We start from the raw sequence: 14,076 nt of genomic DNA on the forward strand, positions 1-14,076 counted from the left end.
AGCACAGAATACATCCCCATCTGCTGCTTTTCTCTGGCTGGTACAACCAAGAAAGAGCCAGAATCTGGACCTCCTTGGTTCAATGCTTTTCTGAAAAATGTGCTTCTTACAGCTCATGATCCTGCAGCCTCCAGGAATTCATCTGGCAAGATGATGGTCTTTGATGGCAATAACCCTGGGGTCACAATGGTGCCCAGTGCTCTGGGGAAATGGTGTGTCAATTCCATTTGCTTTACTTCAACAACTATCAGAAAGACGTTGGTAGATTAGACATTAGATATCAGTGTTAGAAAGTCCTGCAGAGGTCATGATCTCCAATTCCTTCCCTATGAATTATCCCCTGTATATCTCCCCAAAACGACAGCCCAGTTTTTCTGCGAGTACCACCAATGACGCCAGTTCACTACTACCCATGACAAGTTATTCCAAGGTTGGGCAGAAAATCTTAACTCCTAATGAGCCCAAGTGGAACCACTTTTCCCACTGGCCTTAGTTCTGGCCTCTGGAAAGACATGAGCCTTTAGGTACTGGTATTTGAAGAAAAGTCTCATATCCTACTTCTCAGCTTGTATTAGACAGGGCTGGATTATACTGCAGTAACAAATATACCCCCAATCACATTGCCTTAAAACAATAAAAGTTTATCTCCTGTTCATGCAAAGTCCAACGAGCAACTACTTTCTGGCAAGTCTTTTTCCCAAGTGATGGCAGTGATTCAGGATTTGCTCATCAAGAGGTGCCATCATCTCGGGGTCTTCCCCTTCCATCCACAGAGGCAGGGGAAGCAGCACAAAAAGAATCTCACAGGGGGGTTATGGCCAAGTCTGGAAGTAGTTGGTATCCCTGCTACTCACATTCTATTGGCCAGATCCCAGTCACATGGCCCCAACCTAACTACAAGGGAGGCTGGGAAATGTAGCTTTCCTATGTATGCAGGAAGAGGAAGCAGAATTAGTGAGCATCCAGCCAGCCTCTGACATACAGAGCTTCAAGCCACCTCCACTTAGGGTTTGAGCATTCACCTTCTTGTACCTCATCTGAACAACGCCCGCTTCTTCAATTGTGGTGCTTGGATCTGAAGTGAGACAGTCTGTCCAACCTGTGCTGGGGAGAAAGGGACCATTTACCTCACTGTGCTTCTACTGACGTAATGGCCTTTCTGGCAAACACATCACATCACTGACATATACTGAGTTTATGTGAATTGCTGTTAAACCACACCTCCGTCCTGCCTAGAGCAGTGGTCTTTTGAATCTGAGAGTTAGACTCTGTGGAGCCAGTGGAACCCACATGGAATGGGCAGAAAGTAGTAGAATGCAGAGGGCTGGACTAAGGTGGGGCTGGCGGTCAGCAGGGCCTGTGCAATGAGAGGCAGGAAATGACCTCAGAGGATTGCCTTGCCCAGCTGAGCGATGAGGGGGGCACTTGACCAGAGGATAGCTGGGGGCTAAGGAGCCCTGACCCCTTCCTGGCTCGCTTAACCTGCAGGGTCCCCTGCAGGGTCTGTGGGGCATGTGCACCTTGATGTGCCCAAGGTCTCCAGCCTGCCCTTGAACACCCACAGAGCATCCCAGGTACTGCTTACCAGGATTCTCTCTCAATATTCCTAGAAATGCCCAGGAATGCTCACACGCCTCAGGAATCCATCCTGGTGGATATCCCAGCCCATCTCTCACCCTGGGCCTCCCCACTATTCCTGTAGGTCACCTCTTGTCCCCCTGTAACCAGCTTCTCAAGGTCAGAGCCATGCCTACCATGCTGCTTCAAATGTGGACACAGGCCTTCCCCAAAGGACAGCCAAGACTAGAGTGAACTTGAGCAAAACTTTACTAAAGGCTTAGCGGGAATCATATTGTAGACAGAAAAACATAAAAATGGATCCTAGAACTCAGAGCTCCAGTGGTCCCTGGGCTGGATCCTGCTAAGGGCTCCTCTCCTGGCCCTTTCTTGCACCTTAGCCCCTGCCACAGGGCCACAGGCCTGTCTCTCCCTGCAGGGGGACCTTTGAATGCTTTGCTCCAGAACTAGGACCTGTACTCTCAGCTTTCTTTGGGCTCCACCCAGGTCTTAGCCTCTTTCCCAAATGACTTAAATCTCTCCCCATAAACTTCTGTCCACAGGGAAGATAACCTATCACAGTTATCTTCAGTAACTGAAGACTATTACAGTCAGGCTTCAAACTTCTTCATGCCAGAATAGAATTCTGCTATTACTACTGCAAAACCAAAGGCCCATTAGTGTGTATTCCCCAAAAATATGAGTCAGGGAAGTCCCGGGAGCCTTAGCAGATGATGTTTCATCTCTCTCTAGCCATCAAGACTTCAGCAATGCCAGGATGCACTCTCAATCATAGGCCCCCATTACATGGAGCTCTGCAGACCCAAATCAGGGACACAAATTGGAACTGGAGGAGACCTGGTCAGTGAGACTTAGAGCTGAGGTGGGTTCACCAATCTGTGAGAAGTCACAAATGGAGAAGGACAGTGAGCACATTACAGTGGCCCTGATGCCACACCAGCAGGAGCACAGACACGTAGGTGGGGACTCCCCACCAGAATGACAAAGGGATGTCAGGACAGCACCCACCCCAGCTACTTCTGGCCAAAGGCTTCACCACGCCGTGTGTAGGGAGCATTGGAAGTTAACCCCAGATCACTGAACTACACACTTAGGTTTTGCTGTTGAGTGTACAATTTAATTTCTATAGTATGTGTTCCACGCTTTACAACGTATGCCCCTAAAAGAATCAAACTTGACATGCTTAAGGAAATAAAACAGGCACAATAAACATTTGGGGCCATAGCTGGGAAGCAGGACAACTATTTCTATTTTTTTTTTGCAGTATGCGGGCCTCTCACTGTTGCCGCCTCTCCCATTGCGGAGCACAGGCTCCGGACGCGCAGGCTCAGCGGCCGTGGCTCACGGGCCCAGCCGCTCCGCGGCATGTGGGATCCTCCCGGACCGGGGCACGAACCCGCGTCCCCTGCATCGGAAACCACTGCACCACCAGGGAAGCCCATGGACTACTATTTCTGAACTCAGGTCCAGCTGCTCGCTGCTCAAAAATCAATACTCGAGAGACAAGTGTTGGTAGAAATGGAAAATGTTGCTTTTAATCAGAAAGCCTGCAATCTGGGGAGAAGGTGGACTAGTGTCCCCAAAACCAGCACCAAAGATTCTGCTTGGCCTTGAAAGTTTTTAAAGGGAAAAGGGAAAGTCATCTCAGGTAATTATTGAGTTAGGGGATCAAACTCATTGACATCTCCCACTGCGTGAAAGGCTCGCTGACTCCCTGTCATCTTTCCTTAGCTGCTACCTCGTTCACATAGTTTGTTCTTGAGATCACTGAAGGGGAAGCTAGAGAAGAGATCTGGTCATCTGTTAATTATATTCTTCATTTTTACTTCTTTGCTCTACAGAAAGAACCAACATCTTAGGCATGGTATTGTGTGAGCAAAAGATTTGAAAGGTGTGCTTGGGCCATAGATGAGTAGAGCAAGGGGGTGCCTGGTTTAAGTTAGTTACAATATAATTTTGCTAAAGTGACAAGACAAAAGCTCTTTCCTGCCAAAAGCTGCTTCCATTACCCCATCTAGATGATCCAGCACAAGATACTGTACTGGTTCAGTACGTGAATGTAACGGGATGTGGTCAGGAATTCTGCTTCGGATTTTGTTGGGGAACGTACAGTGGGAAGTTGTGAAGGAGATAAGGGCAAACCGATGAGTTGTCCAAGAGGACTCTGTGAGTGATCTAAGCCCTGGAAGGTCCTGACCCACCCCCGGGCTCCGGGAATGTGGCTGCCCTTCTATGCAAGGAGGGCAGAGTCTGGCTCTGGAGTGGGGGGTGAGCAGATGGGAAGGAGGTGGGAGAGGTGTCAGGCTCTGCGGCGGGGGATCAGGATGTAAGGGGGTAAGGGAGGGGGAGGGGCACAGGGGAAGTGATGGGTGGAGATAAATCTTTTGCCTAAATAAACAGGATGTTGTTTGTAAAAGAGAGCATTTCGCAGGTATAAATATTTTGGTGGTGGTGGTGATGAGTAAACCTTTAGTGAAGCCCCAGAGCTTCGTAATATACACTACATATTTGTACATTTTGCTGTTTCTCAATTAGCCTGGGGGGTTATTCAGGACCCTCTGTGTCTGCCTGGAAGTTCATTGCTCACTGGCGTCCCCGTTAGTGATTGCTCAGAAGACTCTCAGAGCAGACTGCGTGGGTAACCTGAAGAAGCCAGGGTGAGGAGGTTGAAATCAATGCCTCCTGGCACTTAGGAATAAAAGCCAAAACTGGGGACCCCAGAGGACTGTTTTACTCGGTCCACATCACCTGCATTACCCGCTGCCCCCAACCCCGACCCAGGAGGTGGGCACGCGTGACCCAGGCCAGTGTGGAGCACGTTGCTCACCCAGGGCCAGTGTTTATTTGCAAGGCTGTTGTAGAAGAAAGCCGGGGCCCTCAGGGAACTCCTCCCTAGATCCCGTCTAGTACGCACCCCCCATGCCTGTAATTTGCATGATCACCCTTGCGCCATGGTGACGTCTACCAGTTTCTGGATCATCTGGGCGTGAGTGCCATGGAAGGGCAGCCCGTCCACCTCCATGCCTAGGGTGCCCGAGACTCCGCTCCGGACTCCATGCTGCACCAGGATGCCCAAAATTTTTTCTTCCTGGAAAGAAATGGGGCAGAGATAGAAGCAGTGGAGGGGGAGGAAAAAGAAAGAAATCCATACATTTATAAGTGGAAAAAGAACGTTTGACTTGACATAGTCTCTTTTTTAAAAATAAAATGTTTAAAAATACTAACGCCACTGGAAGACTCATAGTGAAAAGTAACAGTGTCCTACATCACACCTCATGGGCTCCCCAATCCACTCCCCGGAAGCTGCTACTTTGAACAGTTTGGGCTGTTTCTTCATGTAACTATATAGTATGTTTTTTATGGAAATCTGCATTTTCTTAACAGACGCTAAAGATTCACTTCTGCAGGGGCAGCTTGGCTACTTCCTGCCAACCTAGCCCTGCCCAGCTCTGCATTATCTGCCAATGGCCTTCGTGCCAGGAAGGCCCCTGTTCCTCCTGAGAGCTCCTCCTCGCTATCAGCCTCTGTTAGCCCTGCTTCAGTCACCTTCTAGACTTTACCCGGTGCGGTTGTGGGAGAATCTGGAGGGAGCAGAGCCACGGAGAAAATGCAACCCCATCCTGGGCCCAGCAGGCAGAGTGGTTTAGAATCAGACAGATCGGACTTGGGTCTTTCCTGGCAGGTGTGTTAAACCTCTCTGTGCCTCAGTGTCCCCATCTGTATAATGGGGAGGTGGATGATAATAACAATGCCTCCTTAGAAGGTTGTTGTGAGGATTAAATGAGAAAATGCTGGACTTCCCTGGTGGTCCAGTGGGTAAGGCTCCACGCTCCCAATGCAGAGGGCCTGGGTTCAATCCCAGAACTAGATCCTGCATGCATGCTGCAACTAAGAGTTCACATGCCACAACTAAGAAGTCCACATGCTGCAACTAAGAAGACTACACACCGCAACTCAGAGTCCGCATGACGCAACTAAAGATCCTGCATGCCGCAACTAAAGATCCCGCATGCCGCAACTAAGACACGGCGCGGCCAAAATTAATTAATTAATTTTTTAAAAAAGAGAAAATGCAAGTAAAGCACCTAGCACGGTCCTTGGCACACAGTAGGTGCTCATGAAATGAGGTGGATTATTATTGGCAGGGCTGGGTCCCCTAGTCTTTAGCCCAGAGCTTTCTTCCTTTGACTTGTTGATTTTTTTAAAAAAGTGATCTGATTTGCTTTCTTCCATCTCCCTCCAAAAACAAGGTGCCAAAGAAACACTTGTCTAAGCCACTAACGTGTCTGTCCCTTGTTGAGCAGTTCAGGTCCCCCTGAGGAAGGTGGGTCTTAGGTGAAGACACAGGAGAGAAGATGGTGCCCGAGGGGCAGAAGTCAAGGACAACCTCCTTCTTCTCTACAGACAAAGGAAGGGGACAAAAGGATCTAGAGCAGGTGGATCATGACAGACCAGAGGAAGGTTCTCATCTTCCTGCTCAGGCATTTGCTCATTCATTCCATCACCCATCAAAGTTTTATTGAGCACCTGCTTTGTGCCAGGACCTGAACCAGGGATACAGTGGTGAATGTGATGTGGTCCCTGCCCCCCACACTCCCGGGGGCGTCACATTCTAGACGACTGATCAGGCAGGCACAGTCCATGGGGATCACGGCACAGAGCAGGGGCCCCCAACCCCATTTATTGAAGTGGCTCAAGAAGGACTTTCTGGAGGAGGGGCAACTAGGACCACAGGTGACAAGAGCAGGAGCAAACCGAGCCAGGGGCTGTGGGGAGCACTCACTGAAAACTTTTCAGAACAAGGGAGAAAGTGTTGGCACATATCACCTAGGACTTGTCTCTACTCACACCTGGCCTGAGAACCTGCATTTCCACTCTTCCCCAGGGCCCAAGATAGGAGGGAGGCCCGGAGCATTTCCAGGCAAGCCCTTTGTCCAAGAGCCCCTTCCCAGGGGTACCCAGCCCAGAATGGCATCTTCCGTCAATTGTCTGGACTTTATTCTCCCATTTCTCTTCTCCATTGGGACATATCCTCTCTTTATGGGGCAAGGCTCCTGGGACCACAGGGCCATTTCCCCCTAGCACACTGCCTGCCCCCACCATTCACATCCTCCTGGGTCCCAGTAGAGCCCTGGGGGTCCTCAGGGTGCACGAGATCAGTCAACAGCTTAGGAACTGGCTGGCACTCAGCCTCCATGAGCCACAGGGAGCAGCTGGGCCAACAGTGATTGCCGGCAAATTCCCAGGAACCCCTAAACGACCAGACCATCTTCAAGGAGGCCCCACCAAGAGGAGGTGGTGGGGCGGGGAGGAGAGCTGACCAGGGAGTGGCTGGAGACACAGGGCCTGGGGGCTGCCACACCAGTCTAGGCTGAGACGGTGGGGCCGGAGGAGAGGGACAGAGGACTGAATTGGGCAGAGGGGGCGGGGCCTGGGGCCTAGTTCACTGTGGATGTGGAAAGAGGCCCCGGGATGAGTTCTGGATGTCAAGGCTGAGTGTGTGGGTGTCACTATTGATTCATGCTTGGAGCATAACGGGCTGATTTTCAGGCGATGCTGCTGTTCAGAGTGGGGTGGGAGAAAGGGCCTCCTGGGAAGTTGGAACTGCTCTGCATTGTGACCTTGGTGGTGGCTGCATGGATGTGTACGTGTGTAAAACTTCACCCACTGTACACTGAAGCTTATGTGCTTTACTCTGTTAGTTGTACCTCAATTTAAAAAGTATAAAGAAAATGGAGTGGGGTGAAAGTGCTGGAAGAGAATGGTAGCCAGGATGAGGCCAGAAGTCATGTTCCCGCCTCTCTGTATCATCCATCCTACCATTATCCATTGATCTATCGTATCATTCATCCAGCCAGCCAGCCAGCCTACCAGCAGTCCGTCCATCCGTCCATCCATCCATCCATCCATCCATCCTTAGTCCCTCCTGTAAGGTGTCATCGATCAGCTCTTGGCTCCTGATAAGCTCTAGGAAATGTCCTCCAACAATTTGTTTTGCCCTCAAGTAAAACCCCTGGGGCACAGCCAGGGCCAGAGTGGGCAGGGCGTGCCCTGGATGGTGGTGGCCACCTTCCCTGGGCTCCTCAACATGGTGCCCGCTCCTGCTACAGTCATGATCACATCCGCAGAATATGGAAGGCCCTTCTTATAAGCAACACACAGAACAGGGTTGAGGGACATTCCTCCGCTCCTAACCAGCCAAACTTCACCAAAACTCAGGCCACAGTTCTGTCCGGCATCTCTTGATGACCCAGGGGTCTCCATGGAGTGACCCACTGAACTCCAGTAGGACGACTCTAGTTATCCCCTGCACAACGCGCTGCTTCGTGTCTCTGCACCTTCACTTCTGTGAGTCCTGCTGTCTGGAAGGTCCTTCCCACGCTTTCTCACCTGGCTCCTTATATCCTACTCACCCTCCAAGACCCAGTTCAGTGCCACCTCTTCCAGGCAGCCTTCCTTGAGCTCTCTGAACGAGCCAAGCACCTGTTCTCTGTGTCTCCACAAGCAGTGTTCACAGTTCTATCCCAGCTCCTGAAATTAGCACCCCCCCCCCCCGTGGACCCTGGGTTCTTTACCCCTCATTATCTCCCAGAACAAGCCTGGGCCTGGCCCAGAGGAGGGGCTATACAAAAATGTGTTTGTAATTTTGGTTTAATGATGTTCCCTTTTATTTTCTTTATAAGGGTGGTACATTATTAATATATTTATGAAGACTGGGTGGAAATGTGGAAGGATAATTTCCATCCCCAGAGGGTAAGCGTGGGGCTGCGTGAACTTGTTTGGCTGGGTTCAGTCTTTTGTGTCTGCATGAATCAGGAATCATGTGTGGGGCGGCCCTCTGAGTGTTTTTTTCCAATTCAGATCCAGGAAGTGTAAAGAAAGCCTAGAAGGCTCTCTGGGCCCCTTTAGGGCAGACCATTTCCCCTGAAAATGTCACTTTAGCTGCGCGACTCCTCCTTTCCCCTCCTCTCCTGCACCCTGGCATTGCCGGAAACTAGGAAACTACTGAGCCACATCAGGAAGAGCTCAGAGTATGGAGTCAGAGAGCCTAGGCTCAGCTCTGCCTCTTAGTTGTGTGGCTTTGGGCAAGCCACCTTCCCTCTCAGAGCCTCAGCCCCCTCCTCTGTAAAGTGGGGATAACAAACCAATCCGGGGAGGTGTTGGAGAGAAATGGGGCAGGTGCAGGAGGGAGACAGACACAGAGGCAGAAGGAAAAAGGGAGCAGAAAGGGTGCAAGACAATGTAAAAGAAGGACAGGAAGGAGGCAGGGAGGGGCTCTGGATGCAGAGGCTTCGCACAAGTGAGGGGCCCCAGGACCTCAGCTGCTGGCTGGCTGGGGGACCTGCAACAGCACCGGCCCCACCTCAGCTGCTGTCTCCAGGCTCAACGCTCAGGAACCTTCCTGTCTCCTGGATCGCCTTCCCATCTCCCCACACCAGCCTCTGCCACGACGCTGGGAACCCACCCTCTAGTCCAGGGTCTCAAATGTGGTCCCCGCAGCAGCAGCAGCAATATTGCCTGAGAACTTGTCAGAGGTGCAGATTCTCTAACCCGTCTCAGACCTACTGAATCAGGAGCCCTGGGGTGGGCCCCACTGTGCGCTTTAAGATGCCCCTGAGGTGATTCCTGCTGTCTGGAAGGTCCCTTAGATGCCTCTAAACTTGGAAGAATCACTGCTTTAATAAGCACGGCATTCATTCATTCATTCATTCATACACTCATTCATTCAACAAGGATTTACCAAGCACTGGGTTTCCCTCCACTAGTTGCTGTGAAAGCAGATATGAGAGACCTGGTCCCTGATTTCCAGAAGGTTTGTTTTGTTTTGTTTTTTCCTCATTTAGCAAATCTATTTGGGGGGAATAAGACTGGGGCAGCCTTAAGTTGCATGAGACTGTTTGGACTGTCTGAGAGTGGCCTTGTGGTCAGCCTGACGGAACTCGAGAAACTTCTCCCCCGACACTGACCCGCTCCCTGTGTCCGAGAGCTCCCTCCTCGCAGGCTTGGGCAGTAGCTCTGAGGAGAACAAGCTCTTCCTCACACTGAACCAGAACCTCTGTCTTCTGGCCTGCTTGTGTCTTTCACGCGGCCGAGGAGGGTATCTGTGCCCCTCCCCCAGGAAGCTGTTGAGATCTCAGGCCCCCCCAAATCCTGTCTCCAGCAGGCCAGACACCCCAGCTCCCTCGGCTGTTCTCCAGGTGTCCCCAGCCCTCCCCCCCTCCTGCCTGCCTGCCCTCAGGCGAAGCTGTCCGCTCACAGGTGAAGTCACCTGTGACCTGGGATTTAGATGTAAAGTCTGGGCTTTGGCCCCAATTTCCCGTGATCCAGTTACTCTGGAGAATTCCCCTAGAAGGTGCCTGGTAGAGACTGACACGCCACCAGCTTCTCTCCGGGGTGGGCGGGTCCCAGCTCTGCGAGGGGCACCCGCTGGGGAGGGGGCTTGAGGCTGGAATCGGTGTCACGAGAGCCGTGGGAACTGAGGCCTGAGGTAGGAACAGCCGAGTCTCCAGGGGTCCATCTCGCTGCCCGGGGTCCAGGACCGGGAGCAGAATGCTGGAACCACTTAGAGGACTGGCTGGCCTTCTCTCTTTTTGTTTTCCCTGCACGTATATGTGAGTTCACGTAAGTCAGCCATGTATGTGCACGTGTGTGTGTGTGTGTGCGTGTGTACGTGTCCGTGTGTGTCCTGCCTCTGCACTGGTCTATTAGGAACGCCTGGAACTGCACACAGCCCTTCACAGGTGGCTCTGCAGTCAGAGGAGCTCACTCAAAGCCACCCAGTGGGACCCCGGTTCCTCGCTCAAAGCCCTCGCGTGGCTCCCTATTACTTCTCGCGTAGAAGCCTCAGTCAGGAGTCGGGTTTGCTTTGGTCTGGCTCATGTGACCTCCCTCTGCCAGGGGTTCTTAATGGCCCCAGACTACTTGGAGACTCTGATGAAACCAGGGCTTCTTGCCCAGGAAAATCTATGTATGAAACAATTTTGCAAACTGTTTCGGAGGACTTGCGGGCCCCCTCTTTGGGGACCCTGGGGTCAGAAGCCCTCCTCTGCTCCTATCACACCCTGGCTTGCTGCTGCCAACCTCAAGAGCAGTCTCCCCAAACCAGCACTAAGCTGGTCCCCATCTCCCAGCTTCTGTTCCCTCCCGTCTTCCTGCCCAGATGCCTCCCCTTCCACTGGCTTTATCCCTCCCAGCCTTCAGCCCACAGGGTCCTCTTGCCACCCTGGGCCCTCACACCTTAGCACCGTGTAGGATGGCTGACGGTGCCAGCGGGGGTGTCAGTGCCCTTGCCGGGTTGTAAACTCCTTGGAGGGAGATGCTAAGGACACCTCCAGCTACCGCTATGAAGTGCCTACCATGGCTCAGGTATTCCGTCCTTCCCAGAATGCTGACTGCCCCTCTTTCACAGAGGAAGAAAATGAGGTTCAGAGAGGCTAAGCAACCTGCCTACAGTCAAATTAGAAGGAAAATGGTCATTTATATGAGATCTTTCATAGTGATTTAGGGTCCCTAGTAGGTCAAAGTCCAGTCCAGTGGTTGCCTGATGGGAGACTTTTTTTTTTTTTGGCGGTACGCGGGCCTCTCACTGTTGCGGCCTCTCCCGTTGCGGAACACAGGCTCCAGACGCACAGGCTCAGCGGCCATGGCTCACGGGCCCAGCCGCTCCGTGGCACGTGGGATCTTCCCGGACCGGGGCACGAACCTGCGTCCCCTGCATTGGCAGGCGGACTCTCAACCACTGCGCCACCAGGGAAGCCCGAGACCTTTGTTTTAAGGCAGGCTCTGCCTCTGGCTTCTGATGGGCAGCAGTGGTGCTGGCCCCTGGCTTATGGATTGAAATACCATGTCTACTCCTCATCAGAGGAAAAAGTTGCATCCATGAGAGTTGCCTGCTGGGCTATGTTACCTTAGTGATGGATGGGAGGGCCTGAGTCCAGTTCTGTTCTCCAGGTGCTCTGAAGGGCCCAACTGCCTTCCTCAGATAACGTCTGTGTACCTCACATGAGTTCAGGATGTACAGAGCACAGGCCAAGGCATAACCTCCCCAGTTAGAAACGCCTGGAACAAATAAAAAAAGATTCCATCATAGGATCGCAAAAGTCATGTCATTTGCCTGGGAGGAAGAAATTTTCCTCTACTCTTCTAGGTTCTTCTGGCTGGTCTAACAATTAAATTGACATGAGACAGATTAACAGGAGAAAGTCAATCAAAAGTTTAATAACACGTATACACAGGAGAAACCCAGGAGAGCAGAGAAACTCACCAAAATGGCTGAAGCCCTCACCTTAAATACCATCTTCAGCTAAAGAAAAAAGGATTTTAGGGGCATTGGTTTGGGACCAAACCAGTAATCAAAGACCTAATAAAAACAACATAGGAAATTATTTTGATAAAACATAAAATCCTTTCTTTATAGGCAGACTAATCAAAGGTAAAGAAAAACATTTTATAAATTATCAAGAGCAGGCTTTTGTCTTCTTAACACAGAGAAAACAAGATTCTAATTTTGTATCAGCTTACTTTTAATATTAAAATTTATTCACTCAATTGAATATATTCTAATCTTTGCCAGTCCTGACCGCACACAAAACTCTTTTCTCAGAGTTCCTTTTCCATAAACCTACAAATCCTTTTTTATTCACATTCAAACTTTGTCCTATGTTTTTCCTCTTTTTTTAACTTTTTTTTTTTTTTTTTTTTTTTGTGGTGCGCAGGCCTCTCACTGTTGTGGCCTCTCCCGTTGCAGAACACAGGCTCCGGACGCACAGGCTCAGCGGCCATGGCTCACGGGCCCAGGCGCTCCATGGTGCGTGGGATCTTCCCGGACCGGGGCACGAACCCACGTCCCCTGCATTGGCAGGCGGACTCGCAACCACTGCGCCACCAGGGAAGCCCTTTTTTAACTTTATTTTCCCTTAACAAAATGCATTCCCATTCCTTATACCTTTTAAACATATTCCTTACATATGAAGATGTTTTCCTTATTTATTTTAGTAGTTTTATGGTATATTAATTAGAATTCTTAACCCTTAGAAAACTTAATTTCTAGTGAAAACTAAGGAGTAAGCAATTGTGAACTGTTTGTTATACCAGTATTTTTTAAATACATTTCATAATGTGTAATGTATAATAGACCCAAACATCTTTAGGGTTTTTTTTTGTAATAAGAAGACAAAAGTAGGTAAACTTAGACTTGTTTAGCAATTAATATTTCAGTATTTTATCTTATTTGGAAATGATCTAGACATTCAATGAATTCCCATCATTTAACTTACCTTAGAAAAACTCTAAAGTTTTAAATTACCAAAAGATTTTCGAAGTTATTTTTAAGTCTTACCCCATTTATATCAATATTTATCTAAATAATTTGTTACCAACAATTATGTTTAGAGTACTCATGAAAACTTCATGAGCCATTAAAGTCAACTATCATCCCAAGCCATTATTCTTGCTGATAAACTTCGTAACAGACATAACGTGAACTTATTTGATTAGTAAACCCAGGTGGAATAAAAGTTTTACATTTGCTGATAACTCTAAAGACATGCCTATTTTAATTAAAGCAGTAACTTTAAATTGGCTTTTATTTACTAAAGGTTAATCTTAGATCATGTGAACTCGAAAAATATTTGGGTTAGTCTGTTATATTTAGAAACATTTAATTCAAAAGTGCTTACTTTTAAGCCAATTAGAGTCCTTCTACAAGTTACTTTTGGCAATGCCATCAGAAGGTAGAAAAATACCCTGCCTAGAACATGCGTGCACAGATATACAGACAGACACAACCAGAGACCTCATAGCTTTCACTTTAAGACTTTAGTCATGAATCAGGTATAACAATGTAAAACTCACTAGTTCATAAACGTCAGTTGCAGTAAGTTAAGTTTATCCACTCAGATGGCAAAGGCTTTTTACTATACGTGGAAAAGACGTTTAAGATTTGTATTTGTCCTTGACAAATAATATTAATTAAAGAAGCTGTGAATTAGATTTTGGGTGAGGGAGCACTTCCAGCAGTTAGTAACTTGTGTTTTTTTTGGCTGCGTTGGGTCTTCGTTGCTACGCTCGGGCTTTCTCTAGTTGAGGCAAGCAGGGGCTACTCTTCGTTGTGGTGCACAGGCTTCTCATTGTGGTGGCTTCTCTTGTTGTGGAGCATGGGCCCTACAGCACGCGGGCTTCAGTAGTTCTGGTGCAGGGGCTCAGTAGTTGTGGCTCACGTGCTCAGTAGTTTTGGAGCACAGGCTTATTTGCTCCGCGGCATGTGGGATCTTCCTGGACCAGGGCTCGAACCCGTGTCCCCTGCACTGGCATGCAGATTCTTAACCACTGTGCCACCAGGGAAGTCCAGTTAGTACTTTTGAAAAGGTCTTTTTCCCTTTTTTTCCCCCCAGGTTCTACTGATTGATTCCCCAGGCTCAGTCTCAGGTGACTGTGGGCTGTGCTTACATTTCTGATTTTGTAGAGATTTACAAGACAAAGACAGTTGCTTTCAATTCC

The 14,076-nt window shown here is 49.5% G+C and overlaps 1 protein-coding gene across 1 annotated transcript in view; it reads right to left on the reverse strand.

Annotated features, from left to right (window-relative positions):
* Nucleotides 1-4,507: 4,507 nt before the first annotated feature.
* DGLUCY (D-glutamate cyclase) overlaps nt 4,508-14,076 on the reverse strand; it is a 46,675-nt gene continuing 37,106 nt past the window's right edge. Inside the window, 2 exon segments of the mRNA XM_067735921.1 lie at nt 4,508-4,666; nt 11,486-11,637. Coding sequence (XP_067592022.1) covers nt 4,517-4,666; nt 11,486-11,637 — 302 coding nt within the window. The 3' untranslated portion in view covers nt 4,508-4,516.

This window comes from Pseudorca crassidens, chromosome 1, assembly GCF_039906515.1.
Source record: "Pseudorca crassidens isolate mPseCra1 chromosome 1, mPseCra1.hap1, whole genome shotgun sequence".
In the NCBI taxonomy this organism is placed as follows: Eukaryota; Metazoa; Chordata; class Mammalia; order Artiodactyla; family Delphinidae; genus Pseudorca; species Pseudorca crassidens.